At 38.9% G+C, this 16,331-nt stretch overlaps 1 protein-coding gene across 13 annotated transcripts in view; it reads right to left on the reverse strand.

The window, feature by feature from the left end:
• The window catches only part of SYNE1 (spectrin repeat containing nuclear envelope protein 1), a 464,771-nt gene that overhangs the window by 81,478 nt on the left and 366,962 nt on the right, over positions 1-16,331 (reverse strand). For all 13 annotated transcript variants that reach the window (XM_059401283.1, XM_059401282.1, XM_059401288.1 and 10 more), the window contains 9 exons: positions 13,045-13,200; positions 11,606-11,776; positions 9,717-9,850; positions 9,132-9,336; positions 7,021-7,203; positions 6,295-6,441; positions 4,233-4,387; positions 3,591-3,738; positions 1,777-1,871 (listed from right to left, as the gene is read on the reverse strand). In XM_059401283.1, the coding sequence (XP_059257266.1) occupies positions 1,777-1,871; positions 3,591-3,738; positions 4,233-4,387; positions 6,295-6,441; positions 7,021-7,203; positions 9,132-9,336; positions 9,717-9,850; positions 11,606-11,776; positions 13,045-13,200 (1,394 nt within the window). The remainder of the gene's footprint in view (positions 1-1,776; positions 1,872-3,590; positions 3,739-4,232; positions 4,388-6,294; positions 6,442-7,020; positions 7,204-9,131; positions 9,337-9,716; positions 9,851-11,605; positions 11,777-13,044; positions 13,201-16,331) is intronic.

Here is a 16,331-nt window from a genome sequence, read left to right on the forward strand (position 1 = left end):
GAGGCCCACGGCCCTGGGTGGCTCAGGCGGTTGAGCATGTGCCTTTGGCTCAGGTCATGATCCCAGAGCCCTGCGTTGGGCTCCCCTGCTCAGGGCGGAGTCTGTTTCTCCACCTGCTCTCTCCCCCTGCTTGTGCTCTCACTCTCTGTCAAATAACTAAATAAAATTAAAATAAATAAATAAATAAAATATTTTTAAAAAAAGAAAGCGAGGACCAAACTTATTTATAAACTTCTTTCACTGCAGGACTTGAGACTGTCCGACCACAGGAAAAGTGCCCCCCACACTGCTTTTCCCATCAGGCCACTATCCAAGATCTCTTAGGAGCTCTTGTCCTCACTTTCTGGAGAGTCCAACTGTCCTGAGCCACCTGCCAGCCCAGGTGAGGAAGTCCTCAACACATGAGGAGCCTGTTCACATGGCTGAACTTGAACTCTAAAACACAAAACTTATACAACTTTTAAGACACAATACATTTGTAATCTGGGGCCTTCGTGCTCTAATCTGAAATTTTTTTTTCTTCTGCAACTTTCAGAATTATCTTCAGTCCAAACCTCCCATTTTCCCCTCTTTGGAGTTTCTCCTTAACTGTTAACATTTACAATTTAATAGATGTTGGCTTGTGCATGAATTTTGAATTTTGTTTTGCCTACTGGCTTTTATAATACTGTTACAGAGTTGACCAAAGGAGGATAAAGCAAAGAATACATTAATTGCATTTGAATTTGTTTTATTTTGAAGGCCTTAAATTCTTAGTAAAGCTCACATTTAAGTTTGGCTTCCTTTGAATAGAGTAAATATGGTACCGCATTTTGTTGTTCCAAGCTTAACCGTGAAAATCTTTCATGTTACCTCCAAAGAAATATCACTTAAAACTGAAATTGCTTTAAAACATTTAAAAAACCCTTTTAGTGAAAACAGTGATTTATGTTCTTTTTTCTTTTTTTTTTTTTTGAAAAAATAGTAAGTTAATTATAATCAAGTTACTGGTCTTTAATATGGGAAAGATGTCCTTATGTAAATATATAAGTTATCAATGAGGTTTATACCCCAAATATCACTATATAAAGCAGATGGGATAGATTAGATTCTGTCCCTAGGAAATGTAAATATAGTACGAGATCAGTAATTCACATACGGGAAGTCAAAAGAGGAGCTAGATTACCTCTTCATTTTTAAATAAAGAGGACATCTTCTAAGCAAATGAAGAGGAAGCAGGATTTCAGTGTGTCAGAGTGTCAGCTGACTTAAGGTAGCAACCATTTCCGAACTGGAATTACCCTGGTGTGGAAACCCAGCTGGCTGGTCCTGACTAAAACCCTGAGTGACCTTGGTCCCATCAGTTTGCATTTCCGGGCCTCAAGTTTTCATCAATAAGTAATAACGATGATCTAGTGATCTCTATGCTCCTTTGAGGAATATAATTTCTGTAACTGTATGAGAGAATTAGAAGCATCTGTTTACAAACCATTGATACATCATTGATACAATTTGTTCTGATCTATTCATTAATTCCAGTCTCCTGCAGAAGTCTGGAGAAGGCTGACTAGGTGATTTCCAATTACTTTATGTCCTTCATGTAATATAATAGCAGTTCTTTAAAAAGATTCAATACTCAGTCGTTTCAGAGATTCAGACGAGCCTTTTCTCCAATTACTGGGGCTCCATTGCAGTACAATTGCCTTAGGAAGATTAGACATATGCCTTCTAATTTGCTCATTAAAAAGAAAATGACTAATTCACTGAAACCTTTCTTCATAATATCAAAGATCCTACCTGTCATCAACTTGACCTTGTTCTAGAAGATGCTGCCCGTCAATAATGATTGAGTGCAAAATCTGCTGGCGACTGAACATCTCTGCTTGAAACAACTATTATTTGAAAAAACAGAAAAACATGTTTTTAGAGTTCCCAATTTTAGGGATCAGTTTCCTAGTAACTTCCACAAAAATTCTGGCTTTAGCAAGGCTTTGAAAGATATTTCCAGTTGTATCTGGATACATGTGAAATCCTGCAGTATAGGAAAATGCATTTTTTTTACCCTTATCTATTTTAAATTTTTTATCCTTTAAGTTTTTAAAATTAACATATAATATATTATTTGTTTCAGGCGTTTCAGTGATTCATCAGTCCTACACAATTCACAGCGCTCACCATAGCACATACCCTCCCCAGTGTCCATCACCAGCCACCCCTTCCCTCTCCTCCCCCTCCTCCCCTCCAAAAACCCTCGGTTTGTTTCCTGAGATTAAGAGTCTCTTATAGTTTGTCTCCCTCTCTGGTTTTACCTTGTTTCATTTTTTTCCTGTCTTCCCCTATGATCCTCTGCCTTGTTTCTCAAATTCCCACATATCAGGGAGATCATATGATAATTGTCTTTTTCTGATTGACTTATTCACTTAGCATAATACCTTCTAGTTCCAACCTTGTTGCAAATGGCAAGATTTCATTTTTTGATGGCTGATTAGTATTCCCTTGCATATAACAGACACCACATCTTCTTTATCCATTCATCTGTCGATGGACATCTGGGCTCTTTCCATAGTTTGCCTATTGTGGACATTGCTGCCATAGATACTGGGGTGCGATGACCCTTCGGATCACTACATTTGTACCTTTGGGGTAAATCCCCAGTAGTGCAATTCCAGAGTCATAGGATAGTTCTATTTTGAACTTTTTAAGGAGCTTCCATATTGTTCTCCAGAGTGGCTACACCAGTTTGCATTTCTACCCACAGTGTAAGAAGATTCACCTTCCTCTGCACTCACTGTAGTTTTAACTCATTTTCTTTTATTCCATCTTTAGTCAAACTGATAAAACTGGATTTTAAAATACCTTATACATATTTAAAGTCTTTATTGTTAAAATTTAAGCAAAAACTTTTAGTATCATTCTCTTTTAAGTTCGTTTAAGCTTTTCTCTGCTTTTCGGTAAATCCTATTTCTCCATTTGTATATACTTCAGAAACACATGGGCCGATGTGCTTACACCAGTGAGCAACAAAATTGAGACAAGCAGCAAATTAATTAATTTGCTTTTTGTATCTAGTTCTCTTGCTGGTGTTTCCTTAGAAATAATCATAATGCCATTTGATCAAGAGGTACTCTCGGATACATCTGATAGCTTGATTTCCAAGTATAAAATATGGATTTTTTTTTTTTTTTTTACAGAACACTCAATTTTCATTTATCAAAGACTTGTGATCAAAGCAAAATCTCTTAAGCAACTAGCTTTGGCAATATTAACATAGCATGTAACTGAATTTGAAAATTGTCTTTCTGTATTCCTTCCGCACACGCCCCTGATTCCCCCCGACACCCTCATAAGTAGGCTTTTACCACCCTTCTAGTAGTATACATTGCAGGATATTGAAGCCTAACACATTTGGAAAACCAGCAATGGAAGCAAAGAACTGCACCACATTTTTATAGTTAAGATACAGAAACCTAAAACTTAAGAAAGAAGGCACAACAGTGCCTACACCAGAGCAGACTCAGCACAATAAACAGTGCCTGAACTCCTCCACGTGGCAGTGCACAGACTTTCCCTAAGACTGTTTCATTACCCCAAACCCTACCGGCATACCTTACCTCATGCGCTCTCTGCTGCTCCAAAAGATGCTGATAGTTGCCTGAAATCTCCACCGCTAACTTTTGTTCCGTTTGAACCAGGAATTCCATCCATGTTTCACATTTTTCCAAGAAAGTCTGGTGTTGCAGCAAAAATGACTGCAACTTACTGATAAAACAAAGGAAAAAGAACACGATTACAGTGTCATTTGTTAGTTCTTACCCTGTCAATATGTAAAATTAGATTAGAAAATATCCTCTGTCTCTGATTCTAACGGGACCACCACAAAGCTTTCAATGTTAGGTAGCAAATGTTTCAAAAAGAATAAAAGTTTAAAATGGTAGGTTTTCTCCTGGATTTCAGCACACAAAAACAACAACCACCACCACCCCCTCCCCCCCAAATAAAATGGTAGGTTTTCAGATTGATAAAATTATGTATGTACCTTTAATATAGTTTTATGTAAAAGAGTTCCTTCTTTTTTTTGCTAAAACAGTATTTCATGAATCAAGCATGGGAAACCACTTCACAATCTGAGTTCACCATTTCTAGTTCAATGGTGAGTGCCACTGGAAAGACCTGGAATTTATCAGTACGCACAAGCCATGCACTTCTGTCTACTGGTGTATCAGAGTGGCCCAAACATCCCTTGGTTACTCCACCTGAATCTCTCTGTGGTCTGTGAGGAGATCAGAGACCAGTGTCGGTTCAGACTCTGCATCCTTTTGATTTCTTTATCATTCAGCGGTAGCCTGTATCCAAGCTCATTCAGACGGTCTAGGTCAGGGGCCAGGCTGCTGAATTTTAGCATCTGCCCCTGGAAACAAGATTTAAAAGTCAGTTTAGCACTATGGTCAGAAAACGCAGAGTTCTTTCAAACTTCACAGTGACCTGCTGATTTCAGGAAGAAGCAGGTCTTTGGTCTCCCTGCATTTCTGGGCCATTGACTTGTCATCTCCAGAGCTGCCAATAAAGAAGAGTGGCGTCTCCTAACCTGTTTCTCCTGCTGCTATAGCTCCTCACGCCCTCCCACCGAACGTTTAGTAGTTCCCATGAATCATTTACTTGCTGATGGATGAAAATTATGCTGATGACTGAAAAGGCATATTTCTGACCCTTATATTCCATCTGTCTAGGCTATTCTGCTCCTTTATTATCTATTACCAATAAGAATATTTATAATGGTAACCATTATAAGAGTAAGAGCTAACATTTCTTGAGCACTTACAATGAATCAAATAATAGCATGAGAGCTTTACAGGTAATAACTCATTTTATTTGTAAAATAATCCCCTAAGGTAAGTACCATGAGTATTCTGACTTATTCTGACTTAATGATGAGGCTCAGAAATGGTTTGTAAATTGCTCACGGCCACTCAGCCAGTACGTGGTAGAGCTGGGTAAGTAAGAGCCACCGAGCACTTGCTAGATGGAGTGAGATCCCCTTTGAGCTTTGAAGGCAACACCCAATATCCTGGAATCTTCAGTTTTAGGTCATTGGCCCCAACCCTGAAATTGGTGAGACACAACTAACAAAGCGTCCTGTGCTCTCAGGGCTCCTCCCTCTCCTCAAACACAGGACAAAACGGTCTTTTCTGGTTTATGTGTGGGCACCCGTAACTCCATCTAGGAATACAGGAAGAGGTAAATGGGAGGACATCCTTGGCTGTGTGTATTTTCTCTTCACAGGCTCTGATTCAGGCTCATTACCCTAAAGACAGAATAAATCTTTCCAACTGTTGAAGTCAGAAGCTTAACAATTAGATGGCAGTATTGTCATGGGTAGATATCAGCAGTGAACGAAACTGACAGGCAGTGGTCCTTCTCATGGGGCTTCTGGACAGAAGATACTACGCCGATAATACTAATCCACAAGAGTCGTCTCCTAATCCCGTGAATGTCATTAAAATGGTATGTAAAATATTTTGAAGAAAAAAAATAGTGTGCTATCAAAGTGTTACATGGGGGAGCTTCAAGAAAAGAGGAAGCTTTCTTCAGAGAATGACATTGAACAAAATGACCCCAAATGCATTGCGTTTGGTGGGCAGGAGCTGACAAATTCCAGCAAGGGGTGACGTCATGCACGCAAAGGCTAGGAAGCGCGGTAGCGGACACTGAGATGACCAGTGGGGAAGACAAGACCCTTTGGAAGATGGAAGCCTGGTCCACTGGGGGGTGATGGTCCACACTGGTCTTTACCCTGAGAGCAGTGGGAACCCGTGGAGGGTCTGAAGCAGAGGAATGATACGATAAAACTGGTGTGTCTTTTGTTAACATTTTACTTATTTTTGAGTGTTTAAAACAGTTCATAATTAAGTAAAACCCTTTAAAAGAAAAAGATCATTATGGTAGCTGTGGGTTGGAGGGGCTGGGGTCACCGCAGAGAGGACCCTGGAGGCTACTGTTGGGGTCCGAGACATTGGGGGCTTGTCTAGGAGTGGGTGAGGGTAGAGATGGAAACGGGAAGTTCGAGGGGATCCACTGGGCCAGGGAAGGGACGAGAGGTGGGAGGGAGGAGTGACCCGGACTCCTAGGATTGCCCCTGGCTGACTCTCAACACAGAGCATGAAATCAGTGTGTGTACACGGCAGGAAAACAGAGCTGGCAAGGGTTTCTCTGTGAGCTTAAAATAAAAGTAGGTCTAATGTTGGGAGTTGGCAGTATTCCTTACGACTTTGAGGGCAAAAGATCGAAGATCTAGGCCTAGGATTTGAATGTACTTACCTTAAGTTCTTCCATCCTTTCCTGGATGGTTGAGAGGTCAGATGAGTGGCTTGGGTCCTGCCCCTGTAATATTTCTTCAGCTTCTACTATCCAGGCCTCCAACACTTCTAAGCTCTTGGTAAAGGTTTCATAGTCAAGAACTCCAGTCTTTATTTTTTTCACAAAAGAAAATTGGTATTTAGATATCTAATGAAAGGGCAATTGGATATTGAAATTATTTTTCATATCTTTGTGTCAAGTATCCATCCTCAAGATGCCATAAGGCTACATGACTTAACTTTTCTTCTTAACTTTCCTTCTCTTCATTCATGTAAAAAATATTTTTGAAAACTCAGAATTACTCCTAGATACTGTTTATGAATTGACCAATTATTTTTAAAATATACTACCAAACAGAAAAATACTCTTATTCTTGGCAAAAACTTGTTATATAAATAGGAATGTCAACACTAAAGCCACTTGGTATTTATTAGTTGGATGTATTTTACCCGGTACCATAGAAAGAAGCATTGCTTTTAGGGGCAAAATTACATTGTCAAGAACAGTACAAGACTCCCACCTTCCCTTGTCCCTACTGGAACTTCCAAGTTCATTTGCTTTTTAATTCTTTGGTCTTGAACGAGGCATTGTCTCAATGATGAGAAAACTTTCTTTTCCTGTGGTTAGGCTCAGATGTTATAGAAAGCCAATTGACAACACATGTGGAATATGAGGTCGGTAACATACCTGTAACATGGTCTGCTGCTTGCAAAGAGCCTGCTCTAGGGCACACAGATGTTGACTCAAAGACAGCTGATCGGATTGAATGGCTGATGCCGCTGAAGCATCCACTTGCTGCTTGAGCTGCTCTCCCAGCTCACGCAGAACAAATAGGGAATCCTTCACTACCCCCAGTTCTTTGAGGAGATCCTACAGATGATGAAAATAGGCCCATTATGAAACAACGTGGTAAGAGCACTCCTTAAACTGATCATCAGCAAAGGGCCACGCATCCGGACACAATCAATTCTTACTTGTCAAATTATTACACTAAATACACTTCACCCGCAGAAAAATCATGAGGGATTAAATCTGATTTTTGAAAATGGATGTGTGTTAACATTTTTAGACAAACACGGACTGTTCTATAATAAAAGCCACAAAGGTTCATGGTAGGACACGAGGACACGGGGTGGGGGGAAGTGCAGGGAAACCTACATAAGAAGGCACATCCACAAGAAGAACCAATAACCGGAAGCATTTGGGCATGTTTTTCCTCTCTTTTCATGTAGTTGATATCAAATCAAAATAAAAAACAGAGCGCTACATTTTGCCTTTTCCTGTTGAATTCTGCGCACACAGTGGCTGAGTTCGCCAACAGCGTGTTTCACACGCATGGTCGCATTATAATGGTTACAACAGACCCTCTTGTCTCAGGGGAGCCTGGAACCCCAGCGATGGCCCTGGTGGGCAGGGACAGAAGCAGACGGCATCTCCACCCTTTTCCATGGCTTCTCTTGCCTCCACTTCTGGTGGGACACTCCTAAATGCTCAAAATTTAAGCCAGTGGAAATTCTGCTTCTTGGTTTCCATCTACCGCTAAGAGCTGACAAATGACTGGTTCTTCTCCCTGTTGCTGGTGCTCCACCCGACATGGTGGAAAGAGCAGAGCCTGCTCTAGCTAGACAGCGATGCCTATGACAGGGAGAAAAACAAACAGAAGGAAGCTTTGACCTTGACACAGATCTTAGAACAATTCAGAGAAATAATTTGGAGGACTACCCCCTAAAATAGGTGTGATGTATCAACTCAAGAGGAGTGAAAATTAAAAATGACAAATCCTTTAAGGATAAACTATGTGGAAGGAGGAGAAAAAAGCCTTATGCTATCTTTAGTATTAAATGTTAGCTTTAAAGTGATTATTTAGTATTTGTGTGAAGGTATTAGAATAGGTCGAAATTTTTTTTAAAGGTTTTATTTATTTATTTGACAGAGTGAGAGAGATCGCAAGTAGGCAGAGAGGCAGGCAGAGAGAGAGAGGAGGAAGCAGGCTCCCTGCTGAGCAGAGAGCCCAATTCGGGGTTCGATCCCAGGACCCTGAGATCATGACCTGAGCCGAAGGCAGAGGCTTAACCCACTGAGACACCCAGGCGCCCCAAATAGGTTGAGATTTATGTGCTTTTTATAACCTGCTTAATTCTAATAAACTGATTTGGGAAAGTTTACAAGAAGATCTTTGGAACAAGTTCATTAAAATAAAGACAAATAAGGAGAAGCAGAAGAACCATGTAATGGGTGAAACAAGAGACTGTTTCTGAAAACCTAAAGTAGGTTATTGGCAACTTCAGTGAAAAAAAAGAAATATTAAAAAGCTATTAAAAAGAGGCACACCAGTAAATCAGGAGAGAAAGACTTCTTTCCACCATTAAATTCTTAGAAGAAATAATTATGTCGATGCTTACATAAGAAATAATGGACCTAACTAGGTAATACCTTTCACGGTGGATTTTTAAAAGATAAAACATTATTCTCCATACTCTCTTATTTCTTAACTGGCAAATGTGTAAAAACAACCAACCTAAATCTTCACAAGGATGGTGTGCCATTAGGAAAGATGGGAAAACAGCTCATCTGTGAAAATGAAACAGGGGGAGGGACCTCTTAAATCAGACACATCTGCAACTAACTGGGTTCTGAAACCCCAGCAGGCTCTTTGGTACTTAAAACCATTTTTGGATAGCTGTCCCACATACTGAGGCATACCAGAAGCTTGCACACATCAGCCCTGGCCTTGCTAAACTTGAGATGGCTGAGAATGGCATGGGGGGCGGGGGGAACACTAGAGTCGCCAAACATACATTGCAATCTTCGATCCACGTCGCAACCTCGTCATCAGCAATGTCCTTGTTGGTGGCCGCCTTCAGGAGCTCATTGGTTCGGTCGTCCTGCTGCTGCAGCGCAGAGGCACACTGCTTTGAGTAGTCCCCGTACCTCTGCCAAAGCTGAAGTAGGGCTTTGCTGGCGTGCAGCTGCTCAGCGATCTCTTCCAGCAAGTTATTCCATCTGGAAACAATAGCCAACACTCACGGGCAGATTAGCACCTCTTACCAAATGCTGTTATTTGCTCTTTTATTTTTGACAATCCTGCTTCACGTGAATATGGGAATAATTCAGAGATGTCTCATTTCTCTTTGACACAATGCCCACTCACAGTTCAAGGGCAGATAATAGAAATGAGGTAATCTTTGGGTAGACAGCAGTGTTCATCTATTTCTAAGTCTCTTCACTACACTTAGTTACCTTCAATTCATTTGTGAAAATTGAAACATGAGTAGAATAGAATGTAGAAAGCTCAAATTCAAAATGCCTTAATTCTGTGGTTATTTGTCATAAGGCTGTGATATAAATAATGCATAACAATGCAAAATGAGCATGTTCCATACCTCATATTGACATCTTTTAATGTATTGGTAAGAGTTTCTGTCACAGGCGGGTGACACTCTTTTAACAGTTGGTTGGTGACAGAGCCAAACCTCTGTAAGTTCTTTTCCTGTTTTTCCAGATCATCTTGAAGATTCTGCCCCAAAATTAAAAAAAAAAAGTGCCACAGATGACATGACAGTATGTAAATTCTAATAATTGTTTAAAAGTAAATTATAGCTATTTCTATAACTATGTACATATAAATATATAAACCATGATTTTGTTCTGATGCTTTGTAAATTTTCTTTCAATCATTGTTTCTTCTTTTATAATTTGGTTCTCAAAGGTGTGAAAAGAGATTCCTAACAGCTAAACGTTCTTACAGTAGCATCTGGAATTCTGCTGGGAAAGCTCACATGAGTCCCTTGTCTGTCTCCTAGTAGGAAGCTAGGGCCATGATCTGGACGCAGTCTGTCTCACTGGATCTCTTTGCTATTCAAAGTCAAAACCCTGGTCCCCATTTTATTACATATCTAGAGTTCTTCTACAGGAAACTCCAGATAATCAGACCTTAAGAAGTCCTAACTTTCCTGAGTACCACTTGTAAGTTCTATCTCTGGGTGTTCTTCCTTCCAAAGAATATTTATTACACAGGCTACAGACTTGGCACAGTCTTCTACCAAGGACTAGCGAAGGATCTTGAAGAAAGGCACTTCCCTGCAAATACTGCTGGAGGGCTAGACTCAGTTCTTAACAAAACCCCATAGGTGACGGAGGCTACAAAAACCCAGTTCTATTTAAGACTATCTGATTGCCATCAAATCAAAACCCTTTCATATCTTAAGACAGCATGTGCTGGTGTTAAATACAGAACAGGCTAAATTAAAAAGTACTTCTAATCACCTCAAAATCATAAAATCTGTTTTCAGACTTACTAGTCTCAAAGCAAGTTTTAATGATTCTCAGTATCTACAACAACTCTTTAAGGTTTAAAGAAATTGTGGATACACACATTTTATCTCTCCTCCCTCCTATGCCACCCTCGAGAAAAGGCATTCCCTGATCAGAGCATGTGTGGATGAGGTTCAGCAACACGGAGACTTTCATAGCCAAGCCAGGGAAGTGGACGGACGTCCGGAGGGCACATGCTGGGCTCCTGCTGGCGTCCCGTCCCTTGAGGGCCTACCCTGCCCATCTCGTGTCCCTGTCTGCATGAGCTAGCCAGGGAGAATGAGCGGCCACAGGTGAGAGAGCGCCCAGTCAGTGAGTGGTGTGCAGGGCAGTGAGGGCAGCAGCTGATTTGAAGGCAGGGGCCTGAGGTAGGAGACAGTGCTCTGCACAGTCAAACAGCAGCCTCAATCCTGCATGAGTTCGGTGATGACGGGCACCCAGGAAACTAAGCAGGAAGTGTTAGAAAAAGAGGCTTATGTGCACGCATCGGACAGACGACTGATACTAAACCGAATGAAAGGAAAACAGGTTAATAGTTTACACGTTTACCATTTTGGCTATCTTTCTCTTTGCTTTCTTTTTGTTCCCTTAGAATATGTTTGGAGAAGCAGGATAAAGAGAGAAAGGGAAGACATAAAGGCAGCAGCAATAGATCAAGGAGGTTGGCTGGATGTAAAATCATTTTATAAAATGTATTCATGGGGAGATTTATATCACAGAATTTAAAAAATCGTTTAGTTATATAGCAACTAAAAACCATTTAGTTATACAGCAATCCAGAAATTTGGTGCCCATGGGAAAAGTTACAAACAAAGCAGGTAGGATTAATTTCAAGTATTTAAAAATAATTAAATGCCAACAATATACAGCAACATTCCAGGGTGCTGTTCAAGTTTGCTTTTTTTTAAATTTTCTCAAATTCACAAGAGTATCAAGATGGGTTACATTCATTCCTTACCTGAAGATTGTCTACCTGAACTTGTACTGCTTCTAAAGAACCAGTCAGCAGACGGAAGCGGGACAGAGAGTATCTCGCCTCCATGAGGTAGCTGTTGATCTCGTCAAAGGCTACCTTGTGATTATTCCATTGGTCGAACACGGACTTCAGCAGTATCTTTAATTGTCCAACCTTTTGAAAGAGATAGGTGTTTCTTAGAATTGCATATTTAAAATTTTAAATATTTAAAGTGATAGCATACATATTTAACTGATGGAAACATTAATATATAAGAACTTCCTCAGGGTTTCAGGCATTATAAAGAAATGAGAAAAAAAAAAAAGACTTGAGAGATGGCCACAATGAAATGTATGTCTTTTTGTGAATTTTGATCACTCAGTCTAAATTAAAATGCTTTAAAAGGTAACTTACAACCTTTGTATGTAAATATATGTAATATATATGCTATATATCTATGAAATATAAAAATGATAGAAGATCAATATATTTAATTTGGAAATATATTATTATTTTAAATACATTGTTATTATTTTAAATGCATTAACTCATTTAGTCCTTGTAACAACCTTATGGGACGCGTGTGATTATAATTCCCATCCTATAGATAAAAAACCAGAGGCACAATGAGGTTATGAAAATCACCCAAGATCATACTTCTGGACTAAGAGAAATCTAGGCAGTCTGGTCCCAGGAAATGAAATAAAAATCTGTCTATCTAGCTAGCTAGCTAGCTATCTCCTCCCTCATTCTCCTCCATCTCTTTTTATCTCACATATGCACGTTCTCAAACACACACAGACACACACACACATGCACGCACACTCAAATTTATATCTTAAGACAAAACATCTAAGAACATTCTTTCCTGAGACTTATCTGCAACAGAAAATTCAGGCTCTTAGTTTGGTCTGTGTCATTTGGAAAGACCTCTACTTTGGATTTCCCAAAGGTCACCCTTAATCTTCTAAATGTAATCCTGGGGTTATTAAAAGAGTAATGTTTATAATAATTCATAATAATGTACATCATAATAATGGTTTATGATAGGAAATAGCCAAAGCTAGATTTTATTTTTAAAAAGAGGTTAATAGGGGTGCCTGGGTGGCTCAGCCGGGAAGCATCTGACTTGGATTTGGCTCAGGTCAGATCTTCCAGGTGGGGAGATGGGATAAAACCCGTGTTGGGTTTCACACTCAGTGTGGAGTCCGCTTCCCCTCCGTTTCACACTCAGTGTGGAGTCCGCTTCCCCTCCGCTTCTCCCCCTGTACATGCATGCGTGCTCTCCCTTTCTCTCACACACATAAATAATAATCTCAGTTAATGAAGTAGACTTAATACAAAAAGATAATGTAGAGGTTCCATCACTATTTACTCAGTTATTTTAGGAAAACTAAAATGCCATGACATGTTTGGAGCCCAGTCTCCTCCAGCAATATTACCATGCGGTCTAAATTAGCCCATGTTTGCCTGAGCTCCCTCAGGGTGTTCAGGACAACACCAGAGACTTCTTCTTTCTTGTTCTGAATCAAAGCAAGTCCATTCTGCTCAATTTTCTCCACCTCTTTTTCTTTTGCTTTAATCAAATCTTCTAGATCCTGAAAGATTAAAATAGTCATTTTAAATTGTTCTATTATGGACCTCTGTGGCACGCACGACAGCCTGATATCCCCCCAAGTTTAAGCCAAATTTGATTACTTAATAGAGACATGATAACGTGTAATTCTTTTCAAAAAGTTAGAAGAAAAGAAATATATGTGGGAAATGGTAATATGATTTATATTCTTAAATTCATGTCGGGAAAGTTAAAATAGTCCTAGGCCAAAGGATAAAATGCAATAGGATGGTATTCTTGGTATCTGAGTTTAGTTACATTTCTGCTACTATGAAGCTGTGCCACTTTTAAGTTAGAAACTGCCACTGGGTTTGTTTCTTCAGACAGAAAATCAGAATCTCTTTTAGCCTTTCTTTCTCTCAGATTCTATGTGATTCTGAAAGATTATGGGCTTTTTTTTTTTTTTTTTTTTAATGAGTCAAACTCTTACTTTCTTTGGGATGTGCATTTATAACAGTACAAAATCTTCAAGAAAGAAAATACAACGAGGCAACGTTCTAGAGATCATCCTTAATCATACATTATAATCCCACTTACATTTTAATGCCATTGGAAACTTTGGAAAGCTCAGTATAGCAGGCTGAGCCTGCTATTAACATTTTATGGATGAATAAATGGGAGATCAGGTCACACAACCTGTCTTGGGTTACAGAGCTGGGGAGGCCAGGAAATGGGATGAGACCTCAAGCCTCCTGAGCCTACTGACTCCCAGCACAGTGTTGGAGGCGAGTCCCCAGATGGGACTTGTGGAAAGGGTGTAAATCCCAAGTTTGGGCAATGTGAGAAGTCATATATTAAAGCATGGGTGCATTCTTATATTCAGAAGCGTATCTCCAGAATTTGAGATGTAGATATGTAGGCCTTGGAGGGTAAAGTGAAGAAAATCCCCAAATAATAAACATGAAAAACATCTTTAAGCTGTTAAAAACTTGGCAAATGTAGGATAGTATTGTCAGTTATTTTGTAATCAGCTATGAGTCAGTACTGATTTATGTATTTTTCTCTCCTTAATTATCATGAGGCTACTTTTTTCTTGATGTATTAATTAGAAATTCATGCAATTGGTAGCCTGAGGAAATCATTTTTGTTTTTAATATTGTGCTTTCACTTCCACTTCATAATTCTGTCAATATTTTGACAGCTTTGATAATTAACCAGAGAATGGAATATAGTGATTACTAGAGTTACGGGTCCTTTATACAGTATGGAGAACATCATTAATTTTACTATTTAAGGATTTCTCTCTCTACTTCTTTGAAAAGGTAACCATAAACAATCCTTTCGACATGTCTTTAATATGATTCTAAAATCCAGCCACTGGAATTAAATTTATCTTATTCATCCATAGATGTTAACTTTTTTAAGGAACAATATTAAATGAATGATCCGTTGCTTAAAAACACAACTCTAAAATGGCCTGCCTGCTTATGTTGGCATCAAAGCAAATCCCAGGAAGGAAACAAGACTGAAATATATATTTTGTACAAAACGAAAATGTGTTTTCCTTTCCTTTCAATAATAATTAAAAGACGATTTTGTTTCTGATCAATGAAGAAAAAAGCCAAACCTAACATTTTTTTGCTACAATAAATCACTCTTAACCTAAGTTAATTCATAAATATTATTTTTTATGTTGGTTTAAATTAATAAATCACCTCTGAAAGAGTGGGAAAATATTCAAGATGTTTTAAACAAAATAAAGCTTAAATCCAGTCACCGATTTAAGTCTGCTGGCTTGAATTTCACACTTCGGTCCAGAGGAACAATTTCTCAAAAATGACAATAAATTTTTATCAAGGTTTGTGGTACTGCCAAATAGAACCTGCCATTAAGCTGTTGTGATTTTTATGTGATGCCCAAAATAACTGTGTGGGTTACTCTCATTCTGTTCTTTGTTTAAAAAAAAAAAATGACTACATTTGAAATTATTAATTGGCATTGTGTGTGAAGGTCTTTAAACCACATTTTAAGCTTTTCCTCCTGACACTGCCTGGTGTGACCTTCTATGAGACTAAAATTTGGGTCTGGAAAAGAGTACAACTTGGCCAAGCTTCCACTACATTTTCTGATAGTAATGCCTCTGTTAAATAGAAGACACGGCCATGAAAAGAAACAAAATGGAAAAATGGCAGGAAAAAAGTATATGAAAGAGAAGAGAAAAATAGTGAGAAAAAGTAGGAGAGAAAGAAGAAAAAAAGGAAAAGTTAAAGTATTATTTCAGTTTTAACGGAAAAGTTTATCACAAGGACATAACAAAGAAGCACTAATCTTACTGATGTTCACACTTAAATGATCTTTTAACTTGAATGGAAACATTTTAATTTAGGAACTTAAGAGGTCTGACTTCTCCCTCAAAGTAAAATTGTGAAATTCTGGATTTTTTTGTACATTTTGATATATAAAATTGGTGGCCAAAATTAGAAACACTACTAGTCCTTGGAAAACAGGAAATGCAGTGAAAATCACTGATACATAGTTTCAGTCCTCAGTGTTCTACACACCCGTCTTCTGATGTGAAGCATTTTTTAAAAACTTCTAGGTATTTCTCTATATGATGGTTTTCTTTGTCACTTTTACACACTCTGGAAATGACAATCCATTAGATTGTCAGCCCAGCACAAGGGCATCTGCTTTTCCTTTTCTGAATGGAAAAGTTTTCACCAAGAGCTTAAATATATCTCTCTTTACATGTGTCCTCAGAAAAAAAAATGCTAAGAAAAAAAATGCTAGTTGGAAGGAAGATCATTATGAAAGGTCTCTCAAGATTTGGGGAAAGGAGTGTTTCTATAAAACTACTTCACAGCTGAGTCTTCAACTGGTCTTTGAAAGCACTACAGAGAACCATCACAGCTAATCTGTACATTAAAAATTATTGTATTATTTTAAAGTTTTACTATAGCACTACCTGTAATAACTCACATTTCTTTTGTATAAACAAGAACACCTGGGCAAACGTTAAGTGTTCCAAAGTCACTGGAAGACATTTAGAGTACGCTCACTCCATCTGAACTGGAGATTCTTATCACTAACAACAGAACAAGCAGAAGCTGTTGAATGCTTCCCGTGGAACATGGGAGAAGGCACCACGGTCACCTGTGAAGCACTCAGCTCCTT

Source organism: Mustela nigripes, chromosome 5 (genome assembly GCF_022355385.1).
Source record: "Mustela nigripes isolate SB6536 chromosome 5, MUSNIG.SB6536, whole genome shotgun sequence".
NCBI classification, from domain to species: domain Eukaryota; kingdom Metazoa; phylum Chordata; class Mammalia; order Carnivora; family Mustelidae; genus Mustela; species Mustela nigripes.